General features: G+C 47.9%; 1 protein-coding gene across 9 annotated transcripts in view; it reads left to right on the top strand.

Moving 5' to 3' along the window:
- The window catches only part of KATNIP (katanin interacting protein), a 226,564-nt gene that overhangs the window by 58,611 nt on the left and 143,904 nt on the right, over positions 1–24,049 (top strand). For 7 of the 9 annotated variants that reach the window (XM_074381905.1, XM_074381899.1, XM_074381900.1 and 4 more), the window contains 2 exons: positions 12,384–12,460; positions 23,283–23,452. In XM_074381905.1, the coding sequence (XP_074238006.1) occupies positions 12,384–12,460; positions 23,283–23,452 (247 nt within the window). Of the gene's footprint in view, positions 1–12,383; positions 12,461–17,939; positions 18,078–23,282; positions 23,453–24,049 lie in introns of those variants that run through there. The other 2 variants (XM_074381904.1, XM_074381903.1) reach the window with 2 other exon arrangements.

Below are 24,049 nucleotides of genomic sequence, written 5' to 3'. Positions count from 1 at the left end.
TCTCAAGGTACGTATTGGTAGCAATAAAGAATAGTACATAGCAGGTAGGGTAGTAATAACTGTATCTCTAAGGTATTCGAAAAATAGCCCAAATGCTCCCTTTGATTATCCATCTGGCGTGTGCGTAGGATGTAATAATTTGTTAGGACACCTACCCCAGGGCATGAGAAACTCAAATGTTTACTGCAGTGTTTTGTGCTGTTTTATTCCACCTCTAGGGGGCAGTATCAGCCGTTGCTTGGCTTCTGCTGGTGTTATGGGTGCACTGACTGCAGAGTATATATTGCTCCTTTTTTGAGGATGGGAATACAACTGATTTGTTAGCAAATGCAGTCAAAAGCAGGCCCAGGCCAGGTGCAGGGGCTCACACCTGTGATCCTAGCACTTAGGGAAGTCAAGGTGGGTAGATCACTTGAGTTCAGGAGACCAGCCTGGCCAACATGACGAAACCCTGTCTCTACTAAAAATACAAAAATTAGCCGGGCATGGGGGTGGATGCCTGTAGTCCCAGCTACTCGGGAGGCTGAGGCAGGAGAATTACTTGAACCTGGGAGGCAGAGGTTGCAGTGAACTGAGATCGCACCACTGCACTCCAGCCTGGGTGACAGAGTAAGACTGTCTCAAAAAAGAAAGAAAGATTCTTTCTCATTTAACTCATATGCACTGAGGCTGGGCTCCACAGCGCAGGGACACACAGATGCACTGCAGGAACAGAGGAGCTGGCCCTCGGGGTGGGTTTTGAAGGAAGAGTATGAGTTTTGTACTGTAAGATACATTTGGGTCTTCTCTTCTTGTGCGCTTAGGGCAATTGGAGCTTTCATCGAGGTATCGTTTAGTCCTCTGTGAAATACTTCCCTGAGCCCTTAGACATGCCAGGGACTTTGGATTCACCTAGAATTTGTTCTACTACTGTGCTACCCAGAACCCACTCAGGTATAAATCTCTCTCTCTTTTGCAACATGCACACGTGTGTGCACGCGCACACACACACTTCAGACTGGCCCGAGGAAAGAAAGGAATGTATTCGCTCAAGTGACTAAAAGGTTCAAGTTAGTGCTGGCTCCGGGCATGGCTGGATATGGCGGATTAACCACCATTAAAGGATCTAGTTGCTTTCTGGCCTGTCTCTCACTGTCCTCCATTCTGCTGTCTCTATGTTGGTGTCACCAGTCTTGGGCAGAGTTTTCTAATTTTTTTTTTTGATAGAAATTGGGGCTTACTATGTTGCCCAGGCTGGTCTCGAACTCCTGAGCTCAAGCGATCCTCCCGCCTCAGCCTCCCAAAGTGCTGGGATTACAGGTATGAGCCACCGTGCCTGGCATCTTGGGCAGATTTTTCCACGGAACATATAAGGATGCTCGTAACGGTGAACCTAAGAAGTTGGTGAAATGACTCCTTCCTTTGTGTGTGAAGAAACGACTTCTTCCTTCCTTCCCTAGTAGCCCTGGCTCATGTCAGCTAATAATTGTAGAGGAGGAGCGTTAAGGACTTTTCCAGCAGGATCCTTGGGAGGCACAGCTTGGGAAGTACGCCTAGCCCTGAACCGTCACGTGGCCGGGGAGATGGGATGCACTGGCTGGGCCTGCGGCACGTGTTTTCCCTTGCAGTGCTGGGAGTGTTATTTCCAGCCATGCCACATGGACCAAGAGTGGACAAAAGGCAGTTTCTCAGAGGAGGATCAAAGTGTTGTACACAGAACAGGAATGGATGCTGGCTCCACAAAAACAAGGTTGTCTGTCTCCACCTAGAGGCTCTGAGACCTTCAGGCAATTTGCTTCAGCTTTCAAAGCCTCAATTTCCTCCTCTGTAAAATGGGCATAATGAGCATAAGATTGCTGCAGGCATTAAATAAGCACCCACAGATAGCATTGATAAATGGCAGTAAAGGATGCCTGAACATCTGGGCCCCAGTAACTGCAAGCATTGGCTTGTCATCCATAACTCATCCTTTAGTTAGGATGTGGAGCCTGCAGGGAGGCAGCAGGGAAAGAGCTCTGTGGCCCCAGACACTGTCTTCTTTTTTGTTGTTGTTTTTTTGTTTTTTTGAGACGGAATCTCACTCTCATCCAGGCTGGAGTGCAGGCGTGATCTCGGCTCACCGCAACCTCCATCTCCTGCGTTCAAGCCATTCTCCTGCCTCAGCCTCCCAAGTAGCTAGGATTACAGGCATTTACCACCACGCCCAGCTAATTTTTGTATTTTCAGTAAAGATGGGGTTTTACCATGTTGGCCAGGCCGGCTTTGAACTCCTGGCCTCAGGTGATCTATCCACCTCCCAAAGTGCTGGGATTATGGGTATGAGCCACTGCACCTGGCCACAGATGGTGGCTTCATGGTTTCAGTGTTATCCCATCTAAATGATGGTTCTTTGCGGGGATCTGCAGCCAGCAAGGTTAGGTATCTGGCATTCTCAAGCCCTAGAAACCAACACTGTACTCTCTGCTACTCATGAGTGCGGCTCAGGCTTCTGCATTCACTAAATCAGCCCCGTTGAGGAGAATTCCAATATTCTGGCCTCAGGGGAATACGTGATCCCTGAAATATGGACTCTGTCTTTAGGCATAACTGATTCTTGGCATTTCATTCCAATTCCAGTTCCCCCCACCCCCAGAGAGAATTAATAATATAGCCATTGGTAAAATTATTATTATTTTTTTTTTGAGACAGGATCTTGCTCTGTCACCTAGGCTGGAGTGCAGTGGTGCAATCATAGCTCACTGCAGCCTCCACCTCCTGGCTCAAGCCGTCCTCTCATCTCAGCCTCCCAAGTAGCTGGGACTGCAGGTGCACGCCTCCATGTGTGGTTAATCTTTTTTTTTTTGTATTTCTGTAGAGATGGGGTCTTGCTGTGTTGCCCAGGCTTATCTCAAACCACAGTCCTAACTTCTCTCTTACCTCCGTAGTGCCTAACTCTTAGTAGGATTCTTTTTTTCCTTAGGTAAAGGGTCTCACTCTGTTGCTCAGGCCAGAGTGTGGTGGCATGATCATAGCTCACTGCAACCTCGACCTCCTGGGCTCAAGCTGTCCTCCCACCTCAGCCTCCCAAGTAGCTGTGACTACAGCCTCACACCACCACACTCAGCTAATTTTGGAAAAACATTTTTTTTTTTTTTTTTTTTTTTGTGAGTCGGAGTTTCGCTCTTGTTACCCAGGCCGGAGTGCAATGGCGCGATCTCGGCTCACCGCAACCTCCGCCCCCTGGGTTCAGGCAATTCTCCTGCCTCAGCCTCCTGAGTAGCTGGGATTACAGGCACACGCCACCATGCCCAGCTAATTTTTGTATTTTTAGTAGAGACGGGGTTTCACCATGTTGACCAGGATGGTCTCGATCTCTTGACCTTGTGATCCGCCCGCCTCGGCCTCCCAAAGTGCTGGGATTACAGGCTTGAGCCACCGCGCCCGGCCGGAAAAACATTTTTAAAGAGACAGCCGTTGATAAAATTCTGTGCCTTCTCCAGGGCCAACATTGGGGATAAAGATGACATTATCAGTAGGGACATTGAGACTCTGCTTTTGTGTCACATCCAAACTCCTTTGACCCTCTGCTGTAAGTCACTTGCGCTTCCTCAGCACCCAGCACTCTAGCCAATTCTTCATTCCCCCGACCTCCCTGCAAGCTCCACATTCTAACCGAGGGGTAATTTAGGGGTGACAAGCCAATGCTTCAGGTGGCTGTGGCCCAGCTTTTCAGGCATCCTCTGGCCCATCCGTGAACATTTCATGTTTCTTCATGCCCCCAAACCTTTGTTCGTGCTGGTCCTGCTGCCTGGAATGCCCTTCCCTATTCTTGTTGCCCAGGTAACATTTCAACTTTCAGATCCCCGCTCAAATGTGTCCTCATGGATTCATTCACTCAGCAATTTCATTGGAATGCACAATGAACAAAATAGACAAAGCTCTCTGCCTCCATAAAATTCTCATTCTAGTGCAAGGACAGACCAGTAAATACAAGGTATAATAAGGATAAATTAGACGTGTGTTAGTGCGGCGGGGATACAGAGAGGAGGGTGTGGTGTGTGTATAGCTTGCAAGTTTCGCTATGGCGGTCAGGAAGACGTCACTGAGAAGGGAGGATCTGGGTTAAGTCTTGAGTCTTTTTTTTTTTTTTTTTGAGATGGAGTCTCACTCTGTTGCCCAGACTGGAGTGCAGTGGCATGATCTCAGCTCACGGCAACTTCTGCCTCCTGGGTTCAAGTGATTCTCCTGCTTCAGCCTCCTGAGTAGCTGGGATTATAGGCGTATGCCACCATACCAGCTAATTTTTGTATTGTTAATAGAGACAGGGTTTCACCATGTTGGCCAGTGGGTTAAGTCTTGAAGGAGGTGAAGAATGTGGGAATTTTCCTGGGAGAAGAGCATTCCACTTTGAAGGAATGGAGCCTAAGGCAGGAGCCTGAGGGGTGCTGAGGGCCCTGGAGTGAGGAGGGGAAGTAAGAGCTGGCTCAGAGAGGGGGGTCAAGTCCCAGAGTGCAGGGCCTCATGGCCACTGAGATGGCCTTGCCCTTGACTCTGAGTGGGACAGGAGCCCCCTTGGGGTTCCTAGCAGAAGAGTGACATGATTCCACTTACCTCTCATCAGGTCCCCCTGGTGGCAGCAGGGAGAACAGAGGGCAGGGGGCAGCCAGGAGCAGGACTCCAGTCTGGGCTCAGAGCAGCCAAGAAGGGGAGAGCAGGGAGAAATGGTCAGATTTTGGATACACTGTAGTTTTCATGTGGAACTGATGGATTAGATGTGGCATGGAAGACAAAGTGGGGGTTTGAAGATGACTCCAAGGATTGGAGAGGCCTTCCTGGGGATCTAATTCAGACACGTGGCATTGCATTTGTGTATTGTGTTATAATCCTCTCCTTTGGGAGGGGCCCAGGTGCCTTTGGTAGTCCGATGAAGGTTATGGACTCTACCAGGAACACCCTTGTGCATGTAATTAAATGGGTGTTCTCAGGACCCCTGCAGGGGTCCCTCGACAGTGTATGGTTGCTTGATGGGTTGTGGTTGCAGCCCACTCGTACAACAGCAGGGGGCACCATTCCCACTGCTCACATGACTGGGGGCTGTTCAGTGCAGCACCCCCAGCCAGCAACCAGCAGTCGATTACGGTTGTGAAAGGAAAATAAATCTTGGGGCCCCCAAATCACTAAACTAAAGGGAAACGTCAGGCTGGGAACCCCTTGGGGCAAACCTGCCTCCTATCCCAAGTCACTCCTCTGCTCACTGAGATAAACGCACATCTGATTGTCTCCTTTGGAAAGGCGAATCAGAAACTCAAAAGAATGCGGCCATTTGTCTCTTATCTATCTATGGCCTGGAAGCCTCCTCCCCTCTTCCAGTTGTCCCACCTTTGCTTGGAGTTGTCACACCTTTTTCAGACTGAACCATTGTTCATCTTACACATGTTGGTTGATGTGTCATGCCTCCTTAAAATGTATAAAACCAAACTGTGCTCTGACCACCTTAGGCACATGTCATCAGGACCTCCTGAGGCTGTGTCCTGGGCCTGTGTCCTCCACCTCGGCCGAATAAACTTTCTAAATTAACGGAGACCTGCCTCAGATATTTGGGGTCCACAGAGCCTACACAGGAATCTGAATATACACCGGGTCAGAGCTTTTGTGAGCCCTGATTGCATATGCAAGGGGGCAGCCATAGCATAAGCCCTTGATCAATGTTTCCTGCGAAACAACGAAGATCAGCTTGGCATTTTTCAGGGTTCTCACACCTTTGCTGGGTGCCTTAGGTATTCATACATCCATTTTGTAGGCAAGGAAATTAAGCCTCACCGTAATGAGGGTGAACTAAGTCAGGCACAGAAAGGGTTAGAATCGTGCCTGGCACACATAGAAAGTGCTAAGTCAACCTTAGCAATGATCGTCATAGACTAGGACTGGAGCCCAGGCCTCCAGGCACCCAGGCAAAACTCCTATTCCTTCCTTGTCCCATGGGGCTGCCCTCCAGGAATTTATAATCTGACTGGGGAGCCAAGATGAGCAAGAAAGAAAATGCTCCCAAATTTCTTCCACTTTATTCCTAGTTGATCCGTATAGCAGCCCTGTGAGGTAGACCTTCTCAGTATCCCGTTTTTGCAGACAAGGAAACCGAGATTCAGAGGAGACAAACAGCAGAGTTCAGGGCTCACACCCCCATCTCCAAATCCCCAGATCATTAGTGAGTAGTATATATAGTTAAATGCTAACAATTTAGCACTTAATTATATCCGATTTCACACTGTATTGTATATAATTTAATACTAATTGCAGGCTTTCAGAAGGAACTGAAGTGGGGGCGGGGGGAGAATGGCAAGGGAAGCCTTCATGGGGACTTTGGGAACGGAGCTGGCCCTTGGAGAGTCTGGGAGTTGAGGCTGGAAGGGGCTGGTGTGGGTTTCTGGAAAAGGGAATCGAATGATGAAGACATCAGGTTAGGAGTGAGAATGGGGCAGGGTGGGAGTAGGATGGTGCTATTTTGGTAATGGAGTTCCATAAATGTACTTATAACTCATGTTCATTGAGAACTTTGTAAGTGCCAGGTACTTTACTAAATCCTTTCCACCGTTACTGCATCCAGTTCCCACTTAACCCGGTGAGGGAAAGAAAAGTGCTACCCCATCTCATAGGTAAAGAAACTAAGTGGCAACCTTGTGACATGGAACCAGGCTGGACTCCAGATCTCATGTACCTCCCAGCTCAAGTTCAGAGACCATCTGACTGGAGGTGGGGTTGTTGTGAATGGTGGGAAATAAAGTTGGCTAGTCTGCGGCCTTGTTACCCAAAGTGTGGGTCATGGGCATTACCTGGGAGCTCATTAGAAATGCAGACTTGGAGCCAGGCATAGTGGCTCATGCCTGTAATCCCAGCACTTTGGGAAGCCGAGGCGGGTGGATCACGAGGTTCAGAGTTCAAGACCAGCCTGGCCAACATAGTGAAACCCCGTCTCTACTAAAAATACAAAAAAGTTAGCCAGGCGTGGTGGTGGGCACCTATAATTCCAGTTACTCAATCACAGCTACTGGAGAGGCTAAGGCAAGAGAATCGCTTGAACCTGGTAGGTGGAGGTTGCAGTGAGCCGAGATCACACCACTGCACTCCAGCCTGGGCGACAGTGCAAGACTTCGTCTCAAAAAAATAAAACATGAAATAAATGGAGACTTAGTGCCAAGTGTGGTGGCTCACACCTGTAATCCCAACACTTTGGGAGGCTGAGGTGGGTGAATCACCTGAGGTCAGGAATTCAAGACCAGCCTGGCCAACATGGTGAAACCCTGTCTGTACTAGAAATACAAAAATTAGCAGAGCATAGTGGTATATACCTGTAATCCCAGCTACTTGGGAGACTAACACAGGAGAATTGCTTAAAGCCAGGAGGGCAGAGGTTGCAGTGAGCCGAGATCCCACCACTGAATTCCAGCCTGGGCTACAGGGCAAGACTCATTTTCAAAAAAAAAAAAAAAAAGAAAAGAAAGAAATGCAGACATAGGCACTTCCCAGTCCTACTGAGTCAGAGTCTGCGTTTCAAAGCAGGCACGGTGCTACATGCCTGTAGTCTCAGCTACTTGGGAGGCTAAAGTGAGAAGATCACTTGAGGCTAGGAGTTCGAGACCAGCCTGGGCAACATAGTAAGACCCTGTCTCAGAAAACAAAACAAAAAAATAGAATCTGGGGCACAGTGGTATACTGGCACACCCCTGTAATCCAAGAACTTTGGGAGGCTGAGGCAAGTGGATCACTTGAGCTCAGGAGTCTGAGACCAGCCTGGGCAACATGGCAAAATTCCATCTCTACAAAATATCAAAAAAAAAAAAAAAAAAAAAAAAGGGAGAGAGAGAGAGAGAAAGAGAAAGGAAGGAAGGAAGGAAAAAAGGAAGGAAGGAATCAGCCATGTATGGTGGCACCTGCCTGTAGTCCCAACTACTCAGGAGGCTGAGATTGGAGGATTGCTTGAGCCCAAGAAGTTGAGGCTGCAGTGAGCCAAGGTCACACCACTGCACTCCAGCCTGAGAGACAAAGTAAGACCCAGTCTCAAACAGAAGAAGAAGAAGAAAAAAGAATCTGCATTTCACCATGATTCCTAGGTGATTTGTAGGCACATCAGCATTTAAGAAGTGGAGATGGATGGATGTTCCAGTTCCTCAAGTCTTTCTGATGACATCTCCCTCCTGGCGGAGGAGGATCGTTGTGTTCCCCAGAGAGTTTGAGGTGAAAGCCCAGGGCAGCCAGCAAAAGCCGAGATTTCTTTGAAGTCCCATATTTCATCTAAAAATGTCATCCAGTGTTTCATTCCATACCCATAATATATCGACGGTCATTTTAATGTTTCAAAATGGTTATGTAAATGGCTATGGAGTAGGATCTATGTTCTGGGAAGATGCATGGGAGGGTCCCCTTGTATCTTAAATGGGGTAATAATCACTACTTCAAGGGCTTCTGTGAAGATCAAAGGAGAATCATGTATATGGAAATGCTGGGTAAACTGTTTGCGCGATTTATGTGTTATTATTTCTGGAAGAAAGTGAGAATCCTTCCCAGCTCTCCCGAGGGCTGAGTCCTCCTGCGTTCTTCTTGCACTCAGGATGAGGCAGGACTCAGGCCCAGGGGAAGACATAGTAACCTCTGCGGGCATGTCCGGAAACCAGGAAAGCTATTGTTTGTTTGTTTTTTGTTGTTGTTGTTCAGGTTTTTAGAGAGACAGGGTCTCACCCTGTTGCCCCAGCTGCAGTGCAGTGACACAATCATAGCTCACTGTAACCTTGAACTCCTGGACTCAAGCAATCCTCCCACCTCAGCCTCCCATGTAGCTAGGACTACAGGCATGCACCATCACACTTAGCTATTTTTTTTTTTTTTTTTTTGAGACACAGTCTTGCTCTGTGGCCCAGGCAGGAGTGCAATGGCACTATCTCAGCTCACTGCAACCTCCAACTCTTAGGTTCAAGTGATTCTCCTGCCTCAGCCTCCAAAGTAGCTGGGATTACAGATGCCTGCCACCTTGCCTGGCTAATTTTTTGTGTTCTTGGTGGAGATGGGGTTTCACCATATTAGCCAGGCTGGTCTTGAACTCCTGACCTCAGGTGATCCGCCCGCCTCGGCCTCCCAAAGTGCTGGGATTACAGGCATGAGCCACTGCCCAGCCACACCCAGCTATTTTTTAATTTTTATTTTTAAGAGACAGGGTCTTGCTCTGTTGCCCAGGCTGGTCTCAAACCCCTGGCCTGAAGCAATCCTCCCACATCAGCCTCCCAGAGCTCTGGGATTACAGGCGTGAGCATGCCCAGCCTTTATTATTATTATTATTATTATTATTATTATTATTATTATTTCATAATATCACTGTGTCGTATTATTACTTACTTTATGATTGGCCAACTTAGCTAGCAAGAAAGCCCAGAGAAACTCAGGTTGCAGAGATGTCAGAATAGGAGAGAACAAGAGAGTACAGCATCCTGTTCCTGAGTGGGTCTAGAGAGAGCAAATTTAGGAAGGAAAAGTAGGGGCTCCAGGGGAAGGAGGAAGCAGAAAGCAACAACCTGGGGTCCTACGAGAAACATGAAGAGAAAGGGGGATCAGGCTGTCAGCCCTGGACGAGGCATGACTGGGCTGCACATCTGGCTCCCTTCCTCATAATCGGAGAGAGAAGTGAAGACGGGAGGGAGAAAGACCCGGGACTGGTGAGATAGGGATGCAGACAGACACTGAACTGAGCATCCACAGTTGAGGGCACAGATGAAGGCTAGCTAGAGAAGGCACAGGCAGAAAGCCTCGTGGAAAGAGCGGCCCATTCAGCACTGCAGAAGCAGAGGAAGAGAATTTGGCAAGTAGGACACTTTTTAGAGACAGGGCCTCACTGTTTCCCAGGCTGGAGTGCAGTGATGCAATCATAGCTCACTGTAACCTTGAACAAGACTCAAGCCATCCTCCTGCCCCAGCCTCCTGAGCAGCTGGGACTGCAGACATGCACCACCACCCTGGGTGTTTTTTTTTTTTTTTAAGAAATGGAGTGGGAATCTTTTTTATTTTATTTTTGAGACAGAGTTTCACTCTTTCACTCTGCCTGGAGTGCAGTGGCATGACCTCCCTCGGCTAACTGCAGCCTCTGACTCCCAGGTTCAAGTGATCCTCCTGCCTCAGCCTCCTGAGTAGTTAGGACTATAGATGTACACCACCACACCGGCTATTTTTTTTTTAATCTTTAGTAGAGATGGGGTTTTGCCGTTTTGGCCAGGCTGGTCTTGAACTCCTGACCTCAGGTGATCCGTCTGCCTCGGCCTCCCAAAGTGCTGGGATTACAGGCGTGAGCCACTGCACCTGGCTTGGAGTGGGAATCTTAATGATTATCCTGAGGATGAGAGAGAGAGAAAAGGAATGCCCATCATTCTCAATTTTGGGATGGCATGATGGATGGTCAGCAGTTTCCCATGGCTCAGAGCAATTGAGAAGGATGGAGAGAAGAGCGATCGCATTATGTTAAGGTGGTCCTGGCTCTGTCTCAGGTAGTGTTCTAATAAAATAATGGGACTAAAGCCAAATTTTGAAAAGTTAAGAGGAGAATGATAGAGACTTCTATTTTTTTCTCTCTTCTTCCCAGGATAAACATTGAGGTTCTCGCGCAAATTGTATTTCTGATACAAATGCCCTACTTGCCATTTAAAACTTAATCCCCATAACTTGCTATAACCTGGGACCAGTACCAAGTTGATATTGTATCGTCGATCCTCCCCTTGGCAAAGAAGTTAAGAAACAGCAAATTGGCCAGGTTCGATCGCTCACGCCTGTAATCCTAGCACTTTGGGAGGCCAGGGCAGGAGGATCACTTGAGCCCAAGAGTCAGAGACCAGCCTGTGCAACATAGTATGATGCCATCTCTACTAAAAAAAAAAAAAAAAAAAAAAAAAAAAAATACTTTTTAAAGAGTGTATATGCGTTTCTGTGTAGATATGTATCTATGTATACTTTGAACAAAGAAAGGCACCCAGAGGAAGATACGTTTATCAAATTTTAATAGCAGTTTTACTGGTATATGCATATATCACTTTAAATATGTGTGGTTTATTATACATTACTCCCCCCAGAAAGCCATAATAAATTATACCAGAGATTATCTCTGATGGTCGGATTATAGTATGTTACTTAAAATTCTATTGGCTGCAAATGACAGAAACTCAGCTGAAACTTCTAAGGCAATAATGGAATTGTCCAGATCCTTCTTTATGCATAGGTGGATCCAGGGACTCAAATGATGTCTTTAGGAATCTGCCTCTTCGTCTCTTGGATCTGCTGTCTTTTTTAGCAGCTTCATTCTCAGGCGGTTCCAGGCCCGCATCTCATTGGCACAACATCCAAGTGGGAAGAGAGCAGCTCTTTTTCTAAGGGTGTCAGCAAAATCCCAGGGCTGACTTGGGTCACGGTTCACCCCTAAACTGGTAAATCACTGTGGGCTAGGGGAAGCCCTGTGTTGATTGGCAAGGCCAAGGTCATGTAAATGAAGAGAACCAAGTCACTTCCAAGGTTATCTAAGGAAGCCAGTGAACTGCAACAAGGGACAGAGCAGTTCCCCAGGGGAAACCCAGGGCCCTGTTGCCAGACCAGGAGACAGAGAATCACTTATGTCCACTCCACAAGGGCCTCCAGTCTAGGTCACAGATTCCTGTAATGACTGCGTTGTTTATAATTAACATACATTTCTCTTGCAATGGCAAGGGGAAAATAAGACTCCCCTGCCCTTTTTGTTCTTTGAGACGCTCTGTTGCCCAGGCTGGAGTGCAGTGGTGCAATCATGGCTCGCTGCAGCTTCAACTTCCAGACTCAGACAGTCCTCCCGCTTCGGCCTCCAGAGTAGCTGGGACCACAGGCGTGCACCGTCCATGCCTGGCTAATATTTAAATTATTTGTAGAGATAAGGTCTCCCTAGATTACTCAGGCTAGTCTTGAACTCCGGGGCTTAAGCAATCCTGTCACCTTAGCCTCCCAAAGTGCTAGAATTACAGACAGGAGCCACTGCACCCAGCCAAGATCCCCTTTTAAACAACTGATTTGGGCTGCGTCTGGTTATGACAATCGAGATAATTAAATAATGAGTGTTGAGAAAACAGTACAGCCCAAATCATGTCAGAGTCCTTGATCATAGTGGGCATGAGAGGAACGAACAATACTGAGAGGCGGGAATTGACCTTCTCCTTTTTAGAGATGATTAAAAGTGTGTACGCCTAAGGCCCATGGGGCCTCAGACAGTCTCTGGGGCTCAGGGTTGCCAGAGCAATGCTCCTGGGGAGCTGGGCCTCTGTCAAGGTCAGCCTCCGCCGCTCGGCCTCCTGAGCCAGTATGTGCTGCACCCACGCCCTCAGTCAGAGCTTCCCTGCATTCCGATATCACACTGCTCTGTTTCTTCATTTCAGGGTTGCGCTAAGGACATGGTGACAGACTTTGATGAGAAACATGATGAGTATTTAATATTGCTTCAGCAGAGGAACCGGTAAGAGAAGCCGCTCGACGGCAGCCCTTGATACTAGCCAAGTAAAAATCTATTTAGATTTATTAACAGCAGGCGGATCCTGCCTCACATAGGAACAGGATGCGGAGTTCCCCTCCTCTCAGAGGCTTGGAATATTATCTGCAACCCCAGCTCCTATTTTTCCGTTCATTGGTTTAATTGCGTCTTTTGACTGAGCTATAGCAGACTGTTCGACATGTAAATACCGCCTCTTCCCTCCCTGCTCCTGTCCTGGGAGAAGATAGGGTTGTCAAAAAAAAAAAGCTTGAATTTGGCAGGGCTTGTGCACGAACCACCTGAAGAGCCCGGTCTGTGATCTTACAGGCTTTGACAGCCCCTGAAATCTGAGCCTATAATCATGTCATGTTATGCAAAGATGGAGTCATTTTACATTGGCGTTTGAAGTTGGTCGATAAGTCATTTGAAGTTAAAGTAAGACTGATTTCTGTCTCTGGAGTGCTGGTCCTTGAAAAAGCTTGCAGTAGGTCCAGTGCGTAGCGATCAAGGTCAAAGCATCATGGTCTGGTTTGAAAGAGCCATCATCTCCTCGGTTCCTTTGTAGGGCTGAGGAAGTTCATTTGCAGTTCACTGTAGTTTGTCTTCAGGCCTCAAACCTTGCAGGAAGCTGGGGATTTGCAAATTCAGATGCTGGGGGGCGGCCAGGCTGTGAGTGGAGCTGGCTCAGTGGGACCGTGGGTACCTGAAGCTCCCGTCTCCAAACTGCTCAGCCCAGGCCAGCTGTCTGTGAGACCACAGTCCCCCCCACCCACCCACCCCAACCTGGGTCCTGATCCTCCCAAGTCTGCCACAGAAGCTGGAGATGTGGATTTGGGTTGCGAAATCTCCTGAGTTTTAAAATGTTGGTATTGAATTCAAATTGAAGGACCAAGCAAACAGAAAAACAAGGCAGGCCCAAAGAACTGGTGGGAAGAGGGGAAGCTTAAGGGATGGGCGCGAATATAGCCCTCTGTGTTATGAGAGTGGGCTTAGGGTCTTGCAGACAAGAGAGTCTGGGGTAGGGAGGTGTCACTCTGCGTGTGACTTCAGCTCCGGTCTCACTGACTGGACTCAGTATTATCAGCAGGGACCCTCGTAGCATGTTGCATGGGACAATTGTTATTATTTTTTTTGAGATGGAGTCTCACTCTGTCACCCAGGCTGGAGTGCAGTGGTGTGATCTCAGCTCACTGCAGCCTCTGCCTTCTGGGTTCAAGTGATTCTCTGCCTCAGCCTCCTCAGTAGCTGGGATTACAGGCGCACACCACCTCACCTGGCTAATTTTTGTATTTTTAGTTCACCATGTTGGCCAGGCTGGTCTTGAACTCCTGACCTCAAGTGATCCACCCGCCTCTGCCTCCCAAAGCATTGGGATTACAGGCGTGAGCCACTGTACCGGGCCTGGGACAAAGGTTTTGTAATCTCACAGATTGCAGTTTAGCATTTCTACCCATCACCCCCTTTACGAAATTTCATTAAGATCCTAAATTCCATCTATGACAGCACCCACCCACTTTCCAAATACGAATCTAGTGAGGCAGCGCCACCCCTGGTGAAGATCTTCTGAGCAGTCTCTCCAGGGCCAGGTAGAAATGCCACAACAGTGTCCTCTTTGCCCAGCAGCTCTGTGCTCATCCCCCTGCATCCCCACATCCACCTCAAACTAAAACAGTGAAGGCTTGTGCTGATTAGACCGACGTGGGTTTCCATCATCATTAGTACCACGGAGCAGGATGTTTTTATTCAATCTCTGGCAGACTGGATGGTGCCACCGAACACCTGGGTGATCGTTTAATCATCTGCATGTGACTTGTCTGGGAAGAGGCTGTGACAGTTCCTTATGAACAAATTGTTTCTCATTAATTGGGGGATCAATAAGTGTGCGATCAAAGAGGCACTGGCCGGTAGTATAAATGAGAATTTCCAGAGACAAGGTTATAGCACAAAGACAATTAAAAGCTATATCAAAACTGAGTTGCCATAAAATTTGGGGGGACGTGTTGTCACTAAGAGGAAGCTGTCATGATGACAGGAAGTTAGAAAGTAGAGCTGGAAAGAAACACCTTCCAGTAGAGACTTGTGAAGAATGGGAATCACCCGAGCCATCGTCCAGCAAATCTCAAAGTACCTTTTGCAGAATGCCAGCCCTATGCCAGACACCTCACCCGGTCATTTTACTTTATCTGCACACCTACCAATGGGGCAGAGTTGTTGCACCCATTTTACAGACAAGGAAGTGGAGGCTCCGAGCAGTGAGCAACCTGCCTGAGGTCTCACAGCTGGGAAGTGGTGGAGCCGGACTGGACTCTACATTTTGCTTGATGTCATAAGTAATCAAGAGGAGAAAAAAGGCTGCTGGGATTGCCAGTGGCCCTAAGTTAACTGAGGATGGGTTTTGTGGGAAGAACTGCAGTTTACTTGGAAGTCTAGTTATAGGACCAGATAGAAAACTAGCCTCTGAGCTTTACCCTGGACGTGGAAGGAGATGAAAACCCAGGCTGCTTATCCAGCATGCCTGTAACCTGAGAAGGGGGGATGTAATCGTTGGAGTGAGTTCTGAGCAGAGGTCTGCCCAGAACACAGCTGCCCATAAGAAGCTAGGCAACATTTTTCTCTTGTTTATTCAGCAGGATGTCACTGAGTACCTTCCAAGGCCTGGCATTGCCATTAGTGCAAAGGGAAGCATTGTGATAAGGAAGACACAGACTGTATTATTGTTCTTTGGCTGTAAGAGACAGAAACTCAAAGCAAATGGACTTAAGCATTGGGTTTAAACTTACCTTTGAGATTTGACTAGAAACACTGGCCTATGAAATTAAGAACTCCAATGTCAAGCTGGGCACGGTGGCTTCTGCCTGTAATCCCAACTATGCAGGAGGGTAAGGCGGGAGAATCTAGAACTTCAAGACCCTGTCTCTAATATATATATATATATATATATATATATATATATATATATATATTTTTTTTTTTTTTTTTTTTTTTTTTTTTTTTTTTTTCTGAGACAGAGTCTGGCTCTGTTACCAGGCTGGAGTGCAGTGGCGTGATCTCAGCTCACTGCATCTTGCCTCCTGGGTTCAAGCAATTCTGCCTCAGCCTCCCAAGTAGCTGGGACTACAGGCATATGCCACCATGCCCAGATAATTTTTGTATTTTAGTAGGGATGGGGTTTCACCATGTTGGCTAGGATGGTCTTGATCTCTTGACATCATGATCCACCCACCTTCACCTCCCAAAGTGCTGGGATTACAGGTGTGAGCCACCGCGCCCGGTCTAAAATATTTTTTTTTAAATAGCCGGGTGGGGTGGTATCCACCTATAGTCCTAGTTACTCACTACTTTGGAGGCTGAGGTGGGAGGATTGCTTGAGTATAGGGGTTCAAGCCTGCAGTGAGCTATGACCATGCCATTGCACTCTAGTCTGGGTGACAGAGTGAGAACCTATCTCTTAAAAAAAAAAAAGAAAAGAAAAGAAATGCACCATGATACTCTTGGCCTCAGGCACAGCTGGATCCAAGTGCTTAGATTATGTAGTCAAAAGAAACTATGCTCCATTTTCTATACCCGCGTTTTCCCATGTTAGAGCCATTCTCAGGCAGGTACTTCACTTGTGATGGTCAAGACAGCCAGTAAAAGCCCCTATGTACATCCTACTAGAAGCATTAGGGATCTCCCCTAATGCTTCCAACAGAAGAGCTGAGGAAGGGTCCCATTGGCCTGGCACGGGCCCAGTTCCATCCCCAGCTGTGTTAGGCTGTTTTTGCATTACTCTGAATAATGCCTGAGACTGGGTCATTTATAAAGAAAAAAGGTTTCATTGGCTCACAATTCTGCAGGCTATACCGGAAGCACGGTACCAAGCCATCTGCTTGGCTTCTGGGGAGGCCTCAGGGGGCTTTTACTCCTGGCAGAAGGCAAAGTGGGAGCAGGCACATCACATAGTGACAGCAGAAGAGAGAGTAGGGGGAGGTGCCACACACTTTTAAATGGCCAGATCTTGAGAGAACTCACTGTCGCACGGATAGCACAAGGGGATGGTGCTAAACCATTCATGAGAACTCTGCCCCTCCGATTCAGTCACCTCTCACCAAGTCCTACCTCCCACACTGGGGATTACAATCTAACGTGAGATTTAGAGGGGACGTATATCCTGACTATATATGTCAGTCACTGTCTGTGGTCTCAGGAGATGGCACAGTCCTACTGGCCATCTTCTTGGCCACCCCGCTAAATTGTACAGTGAAGTCAGTCTCACCCCGTGGAGTCAGTTTGGTGAAGTGAAAGAAGGAATGGTGCTGTACCCACAGGAGATCTGTTTGGAGGGGCTCTGTTTGGAAGATGGGGGAGATTCCTGGCCAGGCAGAGAACACAGGTGTCCACACACAACTCTTGCCCTTGAAGAACTCCCCAGCTATGGCAGGGTAAGTGCAAGGCCACCTATAACTATGACAAAAGAAGCAGAAAGTGATTGTGTGCTCCAGGCGACAGTCTGCAGATGTGACAGCCCTGCCTCACCCCTGCAAAAACCCTGCCAGCTGCTTGTCCCAGTGGACACTGAGCGATTCTTGTCACTCAACCTCATGAAAGAGGTAATCACACCCGACAAGATTCATGAAAGAGCAGGTGGAGTGATCAGAGGGCTGAGTGATGAGGATCGACTGAAGATGAGGGCCCTTGGATCTGAAGCCGTGACGGCCGCGAGGGGCTGTGATATACATCTCTAGACTGTGGGAGGTAGACCCGGATTTGCTCTCCAGGTCCAAGCATCCAGCAATGCTGTGATCATTTGGTCCTTGAGAAAGGTCATTCAAGGGAAACTTACAAGAAAACCTGCCCACAAGAAAGCTGGGTGTGCAGCTCCAGGAGGAGGTCCAGACAGAAAGAAGGAAGGAGAGAATCAGCATCACTGGGGTCCCCACCTGGGCCTCTGACCGAGCCAGAGCTTTAACCTAGTCTATCCTTTCGTCCTCATGGCAGCCCAGGGAGGTGCAGGCATCTTTAGTTTCCTGTTACAGAAGAGGAAACAGACCCCAGGAGGTTTAGGGACCTGCTCGAGGTCTTGCAAGCTAGGGAGACGGTGGAGCCTCCAGCACTGAGATCCATCCTCCGCGCTCGCCTCCTCCCCCTGCACAGATGCTCTGCTGTGTAGCTCTGTGAAGCATCCTAGAGGACCTGCAGGTTCTGGGGGGAAATGGCAGGCTTTTTGTACTCCTGCCCTCCGTCTTCACGCTTCAGGACTGGAATCAAAGCCACCCCCTCCAAGGAGCCCCCAGTTGTGAGCTCTCTCCTCTGACCTCTTTTTGCTCAGAGCCCTTGTGATGCCTGGTGCTAGAGGCCAGAAACAGCAGGAAGGAGCAGGTGAGAGTAGCAGCCCTGCAGCCCCATGGGCCGGAACTCAGATCCAGCTTGGTGGCTTCCTTGGCTCTCTGGCATTGGGCAAGTTCATTTCTTTTTCTTCTTTTTTTTTTTTTTTTTTTGAGATGGAGTCTCACACACTCATCCAGGCTGGAGTATAATGGCAGGATCTCAGCTCACTGCAACCTCCACCTCCTGGGTTCAAGTGATTCTCCTGCCTCAGCCTCCCAAGTAGCTGGGACTACAGGTGAGTGCTATCATACCTGGATAGGCGAGTCTATTTCTAAAACAGGGCCAGCAGAGCCTCATCCCAGGATCACTGAAGGGTAAAGTGACATAAGGCACTTGAAGGCCCCTAGCAAGCCCCCTACCCAACTCAGCATTCGACGTCGTCATCATCATCATCCAGTTATTGACTGACTGATTGATTGACTGATTGAGATGAGTATCTCACTCTATTGCCTAGGCTGAAGTGCCCTGGCATGATCATAGCTCACCGCACTCCAAACCCTGGGCTCAAGTGATCCTTTTAGGATCACAGGAGCAGGCTACCATGCCCAGCTAATTTTTTTTTTTTTTTTTTTTTTTGAGACGGAGTTTCGCTCTTGTTACCCAGGCTGGAGTGCAATGGTGCGATCTCGGCTCACCGCAACCTCCGCCTCCCGGGTTCAGGCAATTCTCCTGCCTCAGCCTCCTGAGTAGCTGGGATTACAGGCATGTGCCACCATGCCCAGCTAATTTTTGTATTTTTAGTAGAGACGGGGTTTCACCAGGTTGACCAGGATGGTCTCGATCTCTCGACCTCCTGATCCACCCGCCTCGGCCTCCCAAAGTGCTGGGATTACAGGCTTGAGCCACCGCGCCCGGCCAATTTTTTTAATGTTTGTTGTTATTACCATCCTTTTGATATAAAGGCCTTCTCCCCAAGTTGACATTCAGGTGATTCTTGAATCACTGATCCTTGTAGAACCCCTCAGGCGACCTGAGATGACAGGTCTGGAGGAACCATGTGGCTCATCTGTAGTGCCATGGCAGCCACACAGCTCAGACACCACTCAGTCATAATCCTAATTACAAGGAGGCACTCCCCCTGAGAACACAGAGACCTGCCCTTTGTGCTCACTGGCTCCTCCTTGCCAACTGGGTCCGTGCTCTGGAGGCCCATGAGGAGGAGAGTCCTCCCTAGCCACCCCAGCCCTAGCCATGTCAGGTTCTCATCCCACCCTGTGCTCCCAATTCGCTGTGCCTCCACTTCCTCATCCATGCACATGACCCCAAAGGCCAACATGGGGATAAAATGGAAATGATGGGTGCGGTGTGTGTCGCATGAATGGTAGCTGTGAGCACTAGGGTACTCATCCATGTCCCCTGAGCCACCTTGAGTTCCTTAGGGTCACTTGTTCCGGAAACAGGCATTGAGGCTGGGTGCAGTGGTTCACACCTGTAATCCCAGCACTTTGGGAGGCCAAGGTGGGTGGATCCATTGAGCCCAGGAGTTCGAGACCAGCCTGGACAACACAGGGAGACCCTGTCTCTACCAAAAAATACAAAATTAGCCAGGTGTGGTGGCACGTACCTGTAGTCCCCGATACTTGGGAGGCTGAGGTGGAGGATTGCTTGAGCCTGGGAGATCAAGGCTTCAGTTACCTGTGATCACACCACTGCACTCCAGCTTGGGCAACAGAGCAAGATCCAAAAAGAAAGAAAGAAAGAAATAGCCATTGAGAGCATTCCTTATTCAGCAGGCATCGTGGACAGGGGCTCAGATTCCAGTGCAGGGGAGAAAGAATAAACAAATACACAGATATATCCATAATACAACATTAGCCAGTGATAGCGTGCCATGGAAAAAGCCAGTAGAGGGTAGCGGGTGGCAGGCAGGCAGGACTTGATTTTTAGATAGGGCAGGAGCGAAATCTGATTTATCTGAGTCCCCTGCGCGCAGGACAGCTTTTTATGCAAAATAGGCTATCAATTTTTAAAAAAACACTTTTCTTTGATGCCACCTGAATATTACTGATGCACTCTGCTGCAGTAGGGGAGTTCCTCTAGCAATTCCTTTCACAGTCTGAATAATTATCTCCTAATTTATCAGTTTCATAAATCTACATTTTCATAAATCATTCTGCTTAAGGAGGGGCACCCATGGACCGCCAGCCCCAGATCCTGGGTAACTGGATGCCATGGCTGTTAACGTGGCATCAGAAGGCAGGGAGAGAAGTTGAGGCAGGCTCTCTGCCTGGGTGATCAGATCCCCTGCCCTGCCCCGCCACAGGCTCCCCGGGGTTCCCGCTTGCTCCCCAGAGACTGCGGGTGCCTACACTGTCCCTTGATTGTTTGCTCCTGCAAGCGTAGCTATTGCTGTGTTTGGAAATTGTCTCTTAGTTACTTGTGTTTTTCTTCTGTTTTATGTTGTTGCCTAACAATCAGGCATCTCCCAGGCTTCCAAGGCTGGCAAGAGATAAGCAGTGTGTAATAAATGTTTCTGCCACAACTGGTGAAAAGATGAATGTATCAGCCACTAAAGAAACATTTAAAAAATAAACAAAGAAATCACCCACAGTGCCACCACCTTCCCCCAACAGCCGATTTCATTTTACATTTATCACCTTCCACACTGGGTCCACAAATACGGTTTTCCAACTTTACCTTTACTACAGATGTACCTTGTTTTTCTTTTTCATTGTCCTTTTCTTTCTTTTTTTTGGAGATAAGGTCTCTGTCACCCAGGCTGGAGTGCAGTGGCATGATCATAGCTCACTGCAGCCACAACCTCCCCAATTCAAGCCAGCCTCCTGCTCCAGCCTCCCAAGTAGCTAGAACCACAGGTGCATGCCACCACACCCAGCTAATTTTTATATCTTTTGTAGAGACGAGTTGCCCAGTCTAACTTCGGAATGCCTGGGCTCAAGCAGTTTGCCTGCCTCAGCCTCCCAAAGGGCTGGGATTACAGACACGAGCCACTGTGCCCCGGCCTGTGTATTATTTTTATTCTGCCTCTTTCATCACCATACCCTGCCCCCCACCGAACAGATCACAAACAGTCCCCCATGTTTCCATAGAGTCTTCATAATTCTAACATCCGTGTAATAGCAGCTTCCGCTTCTCTGCTGTTGGACGTTTGGGTTGCTTCCAGTGTTTTGTTATTACTGAACACTGACTGTCCTCTTGCCTAGAGTTCATATGCTCAGGAACAATTTGCCGGAATGTGCTTTCTGGGCAGAGACCAAACATATGGCATTTTCTATATTTTCATACCACTTCTGCGAAGGTTCTATGAATTACCAGCAGTATCTAAGTTTGCCAGTTTCAACCTCATCTTGCTGGCTTTACAAGTTTTCTTGGTTTTGGTGTAGGCGCTGGAGCCAAATTGCCTAAGTTTGCATTCTACCTCTGCCATATGCTGTAATAGCTATGTGACCTTGGCCAAGTTCTGTAACCTTTCTGTGGCTCAAACTCCTTATCTACTAAATGGGGATGGTAAAAGTGATTATGGCCAGGCATAGTGGCTCACGCTTGTAATCCCAACACTCTTGAGAGGCCAAGGTGGGTAGATGGTCAGGAGTTCGAGACCAGTCTAGCCAATATGTTGAAACTGTGTCTTTATTAACAACACAAGCAAAAAAATTAGCCAGGAGTGCTGGTGCACGCCTGCAGTCCACACTACCTGGGAAGCTGAGGTGGGAGAATCAGAATCGCTTGAACCCCAGGAGGCGGAGGTTGCAGTGAGCGAAGATCGCACTGCACTCCAGCTTGGGCAACGGAGCAAGACTCCATCTTAAAAAAGTAGGGGGACGGATTACGCTATAGGATTGTTGTAAAGAGTAACATATTCATATGGTTGATCATCATCATTCTCTGATTCTCTGTTTATGAATTTGTGTCATCACTAAAACCGATCTATAACCCCAGAGTGGATACTCGCCACATTTTGTGGTCATTTGCAGACACGTGCAGAGAAGCAAAATTTTTAGTCCCTTGATGCACACATTCCCAGCTGATAAAGACAGTTCTCTGCCTCTCATATTATAAACAAGGGTCCTTTTTGCAGTGTATGCAGTGCCATGATTTCCACATTTTTGTACTTTCTGCTGGCAGTTTCATTGCTTGGACTGGCCTTATACAGAGTGCAGAAATGCTGTTCAGTGTTCCTAAGCATGAGGCTGTGATGTGCCTTATGAACAAAATACGTTTGTTAAGAGGCTTTGTTCAGGCGTGAGTGATAGTGCTGTTGGCTGTGAGTTCGGTGTGAATGAATCAACAGTGTAATAAGCATCTTTAAACAGAAACATACATCCACAAGGTTCTTTGTTGATTGGTTCATGAAAATGTGACCAAAGACTGACAGGCACCTAACCCTGTATTTCCCCTAGGAGCGGTAGTTCCAAATTCGCTGATTCAGAACCCCCGGTGACTTTGTAGACCACTTACACTGCGAATAATGAGAACTGACTTTAGGTTTTTAGAACAGAGTTTAGCACACAGTATGCACCTTTTACTTGATGGCTGTTATTTTTAAAATTTAAATTTTGCTAATTTGATTGGCACTTATTTAATTACGAGAAGAGGCACACCTGTTGCTAGGTTGGCTGTTTTGTCTGTGTAAGTCTAGTTGATGTGGGGTTGCCGAAAGGTGTGTATAAAATGCTGGCGAGTCTGGTGTGCAATGGAAGCAGTTCTCTGGGGCCTGAGGAGGACACGTGGCAGTGTGACATCAGGACTGGGTAAAGGACCAGGCTCAAGGTGTAAGGAATGGCTTCAGTGAAAGCTAAATTAGGGACCTGGCCACACTCCTGCCTTTTAGCCAAAAAACGTGATCATCACGTTATTAACCTTACACCAATGCCTGCATTGATATATTTTTTAACTGCATTAGAATGTGAAATGATGGCCTTTGAAATACCAGCGGTGAGTGTTTTGAGAACACAGCTATTCACTGAAGCAAAAAATTAGCCCACCTGGTCTGACAAAAGATGTTTTCTGATTTGTAAATGGGGTGATGTGAAATCTCTCTCACAAAGCCTGAGAGCCTAAAAACCACTCTTTGTTACACATCAAACGAAGTTTCACACAAAGTGAAATTGCATAAAATTGGTATTGTTTCAGAACACCCAGGCTGTATGATAGCAGTGTGTACACACACGCCTCCTCTGCCTTGGCCACCACGGGGCAGGAACCGGGTGTGCTCTCTTTTGCTAATGTGTATTTGAGCCTCAGAATGAGAGCTGCAGAAACTTCCCTGCAGGGCCCCAAACCGTCTCCCCCTTGTGGCTTTTCTGAGTGGGTAATGGGCCTGTTAGAGGTTGTTTGTAGACAAACAGCTGGGCACACACCCCCTGGGCTCTGATTAGAGATGCTTAACTGTTGGAACTGCAGTTCACTCCCGGCTGTGGGGTGCAGCAGCCCAGACTCTCCAATAATGAGGAGGAACAAGCCACCATTTCTCTTTCAGGATATTAAAGCATTTGAAAACCAAGGACCCCATGCAACTGAGGCTGGAGCACTTGGAGCAAGGCTTCTCTGTCTATGTCAATGGCGCCAACTCAGAGCTGAAATCGTCACCGCGGAAAGCCATTCACTCTGACTTCTCCAGAAGTGCCTCCCACACGGAAGGGACACACGGTGAGTGCAGGCCCTCCAGGCTGAGTCACAGCTCTGTTAATTAAAATTAATCAGGGGTTTGGGCATGGTGGCTTACACCTATAATCGCAGCACTTTAGGAGGATGAGGCAGGTGGGTCACTTGAGGCCAAGAGTTCCAGACCGGTCTGGGCAACATGGTGAAACCCCATCTCTACTAAAAATATGAAAATTAGCCAGGCATGATGGCACACACCTGTAGTCCCAGCTCCTCAGAAGGGTGAGGCACAAGAATCACTTGAACCTGGGAGGCGGAGGTTGCAGTGAGCCAAAATTGCGCCACTGCCCTTCAGCCTGGGTGACAGAACAAGACTCTGTCTAAATAGAAAAAATTAATGTATTTATTAATTAGAGACTGTGGAACCACATCCTGTGCATGTGAACAACGAACACAAGTTACCTACACCTGCATGGCCAGAAAGCATAAGAATGAGAAAGAGAAATCCTATTTTATTCCTTTTAAAACTAGTCTTGGCCTCTACTACCCCAGAGCAATGGCAGCCAAAGCAGTAAATTTCTGGCTTTTACATTTCCTGGGTCCTAAGTGTCAGTACTTTAAGGAAATGTCTAGGGAAATTTT

The sequence above is a fragment of the Saimiri boliviensis genome, chromosome 12 (genome assembly GCF_048565385.1).
Source record: "Saimiri boliviensis isolate mSaiBol1 chromosome 12, mSaiBol1.pri, whole genome shotgun sequence".
In the NCBI taxonomy this organism is placed as follows: Eukaryota; Metazoa; Chordata; class Mammalia; order Primates; family Cebidae; genus Saimiri; species Saimiri boliviensis.
Note: the sequence above shows the minus strand (reverse complement) of the source record. Positions and strands in the feature narration are given on the sequence as shown.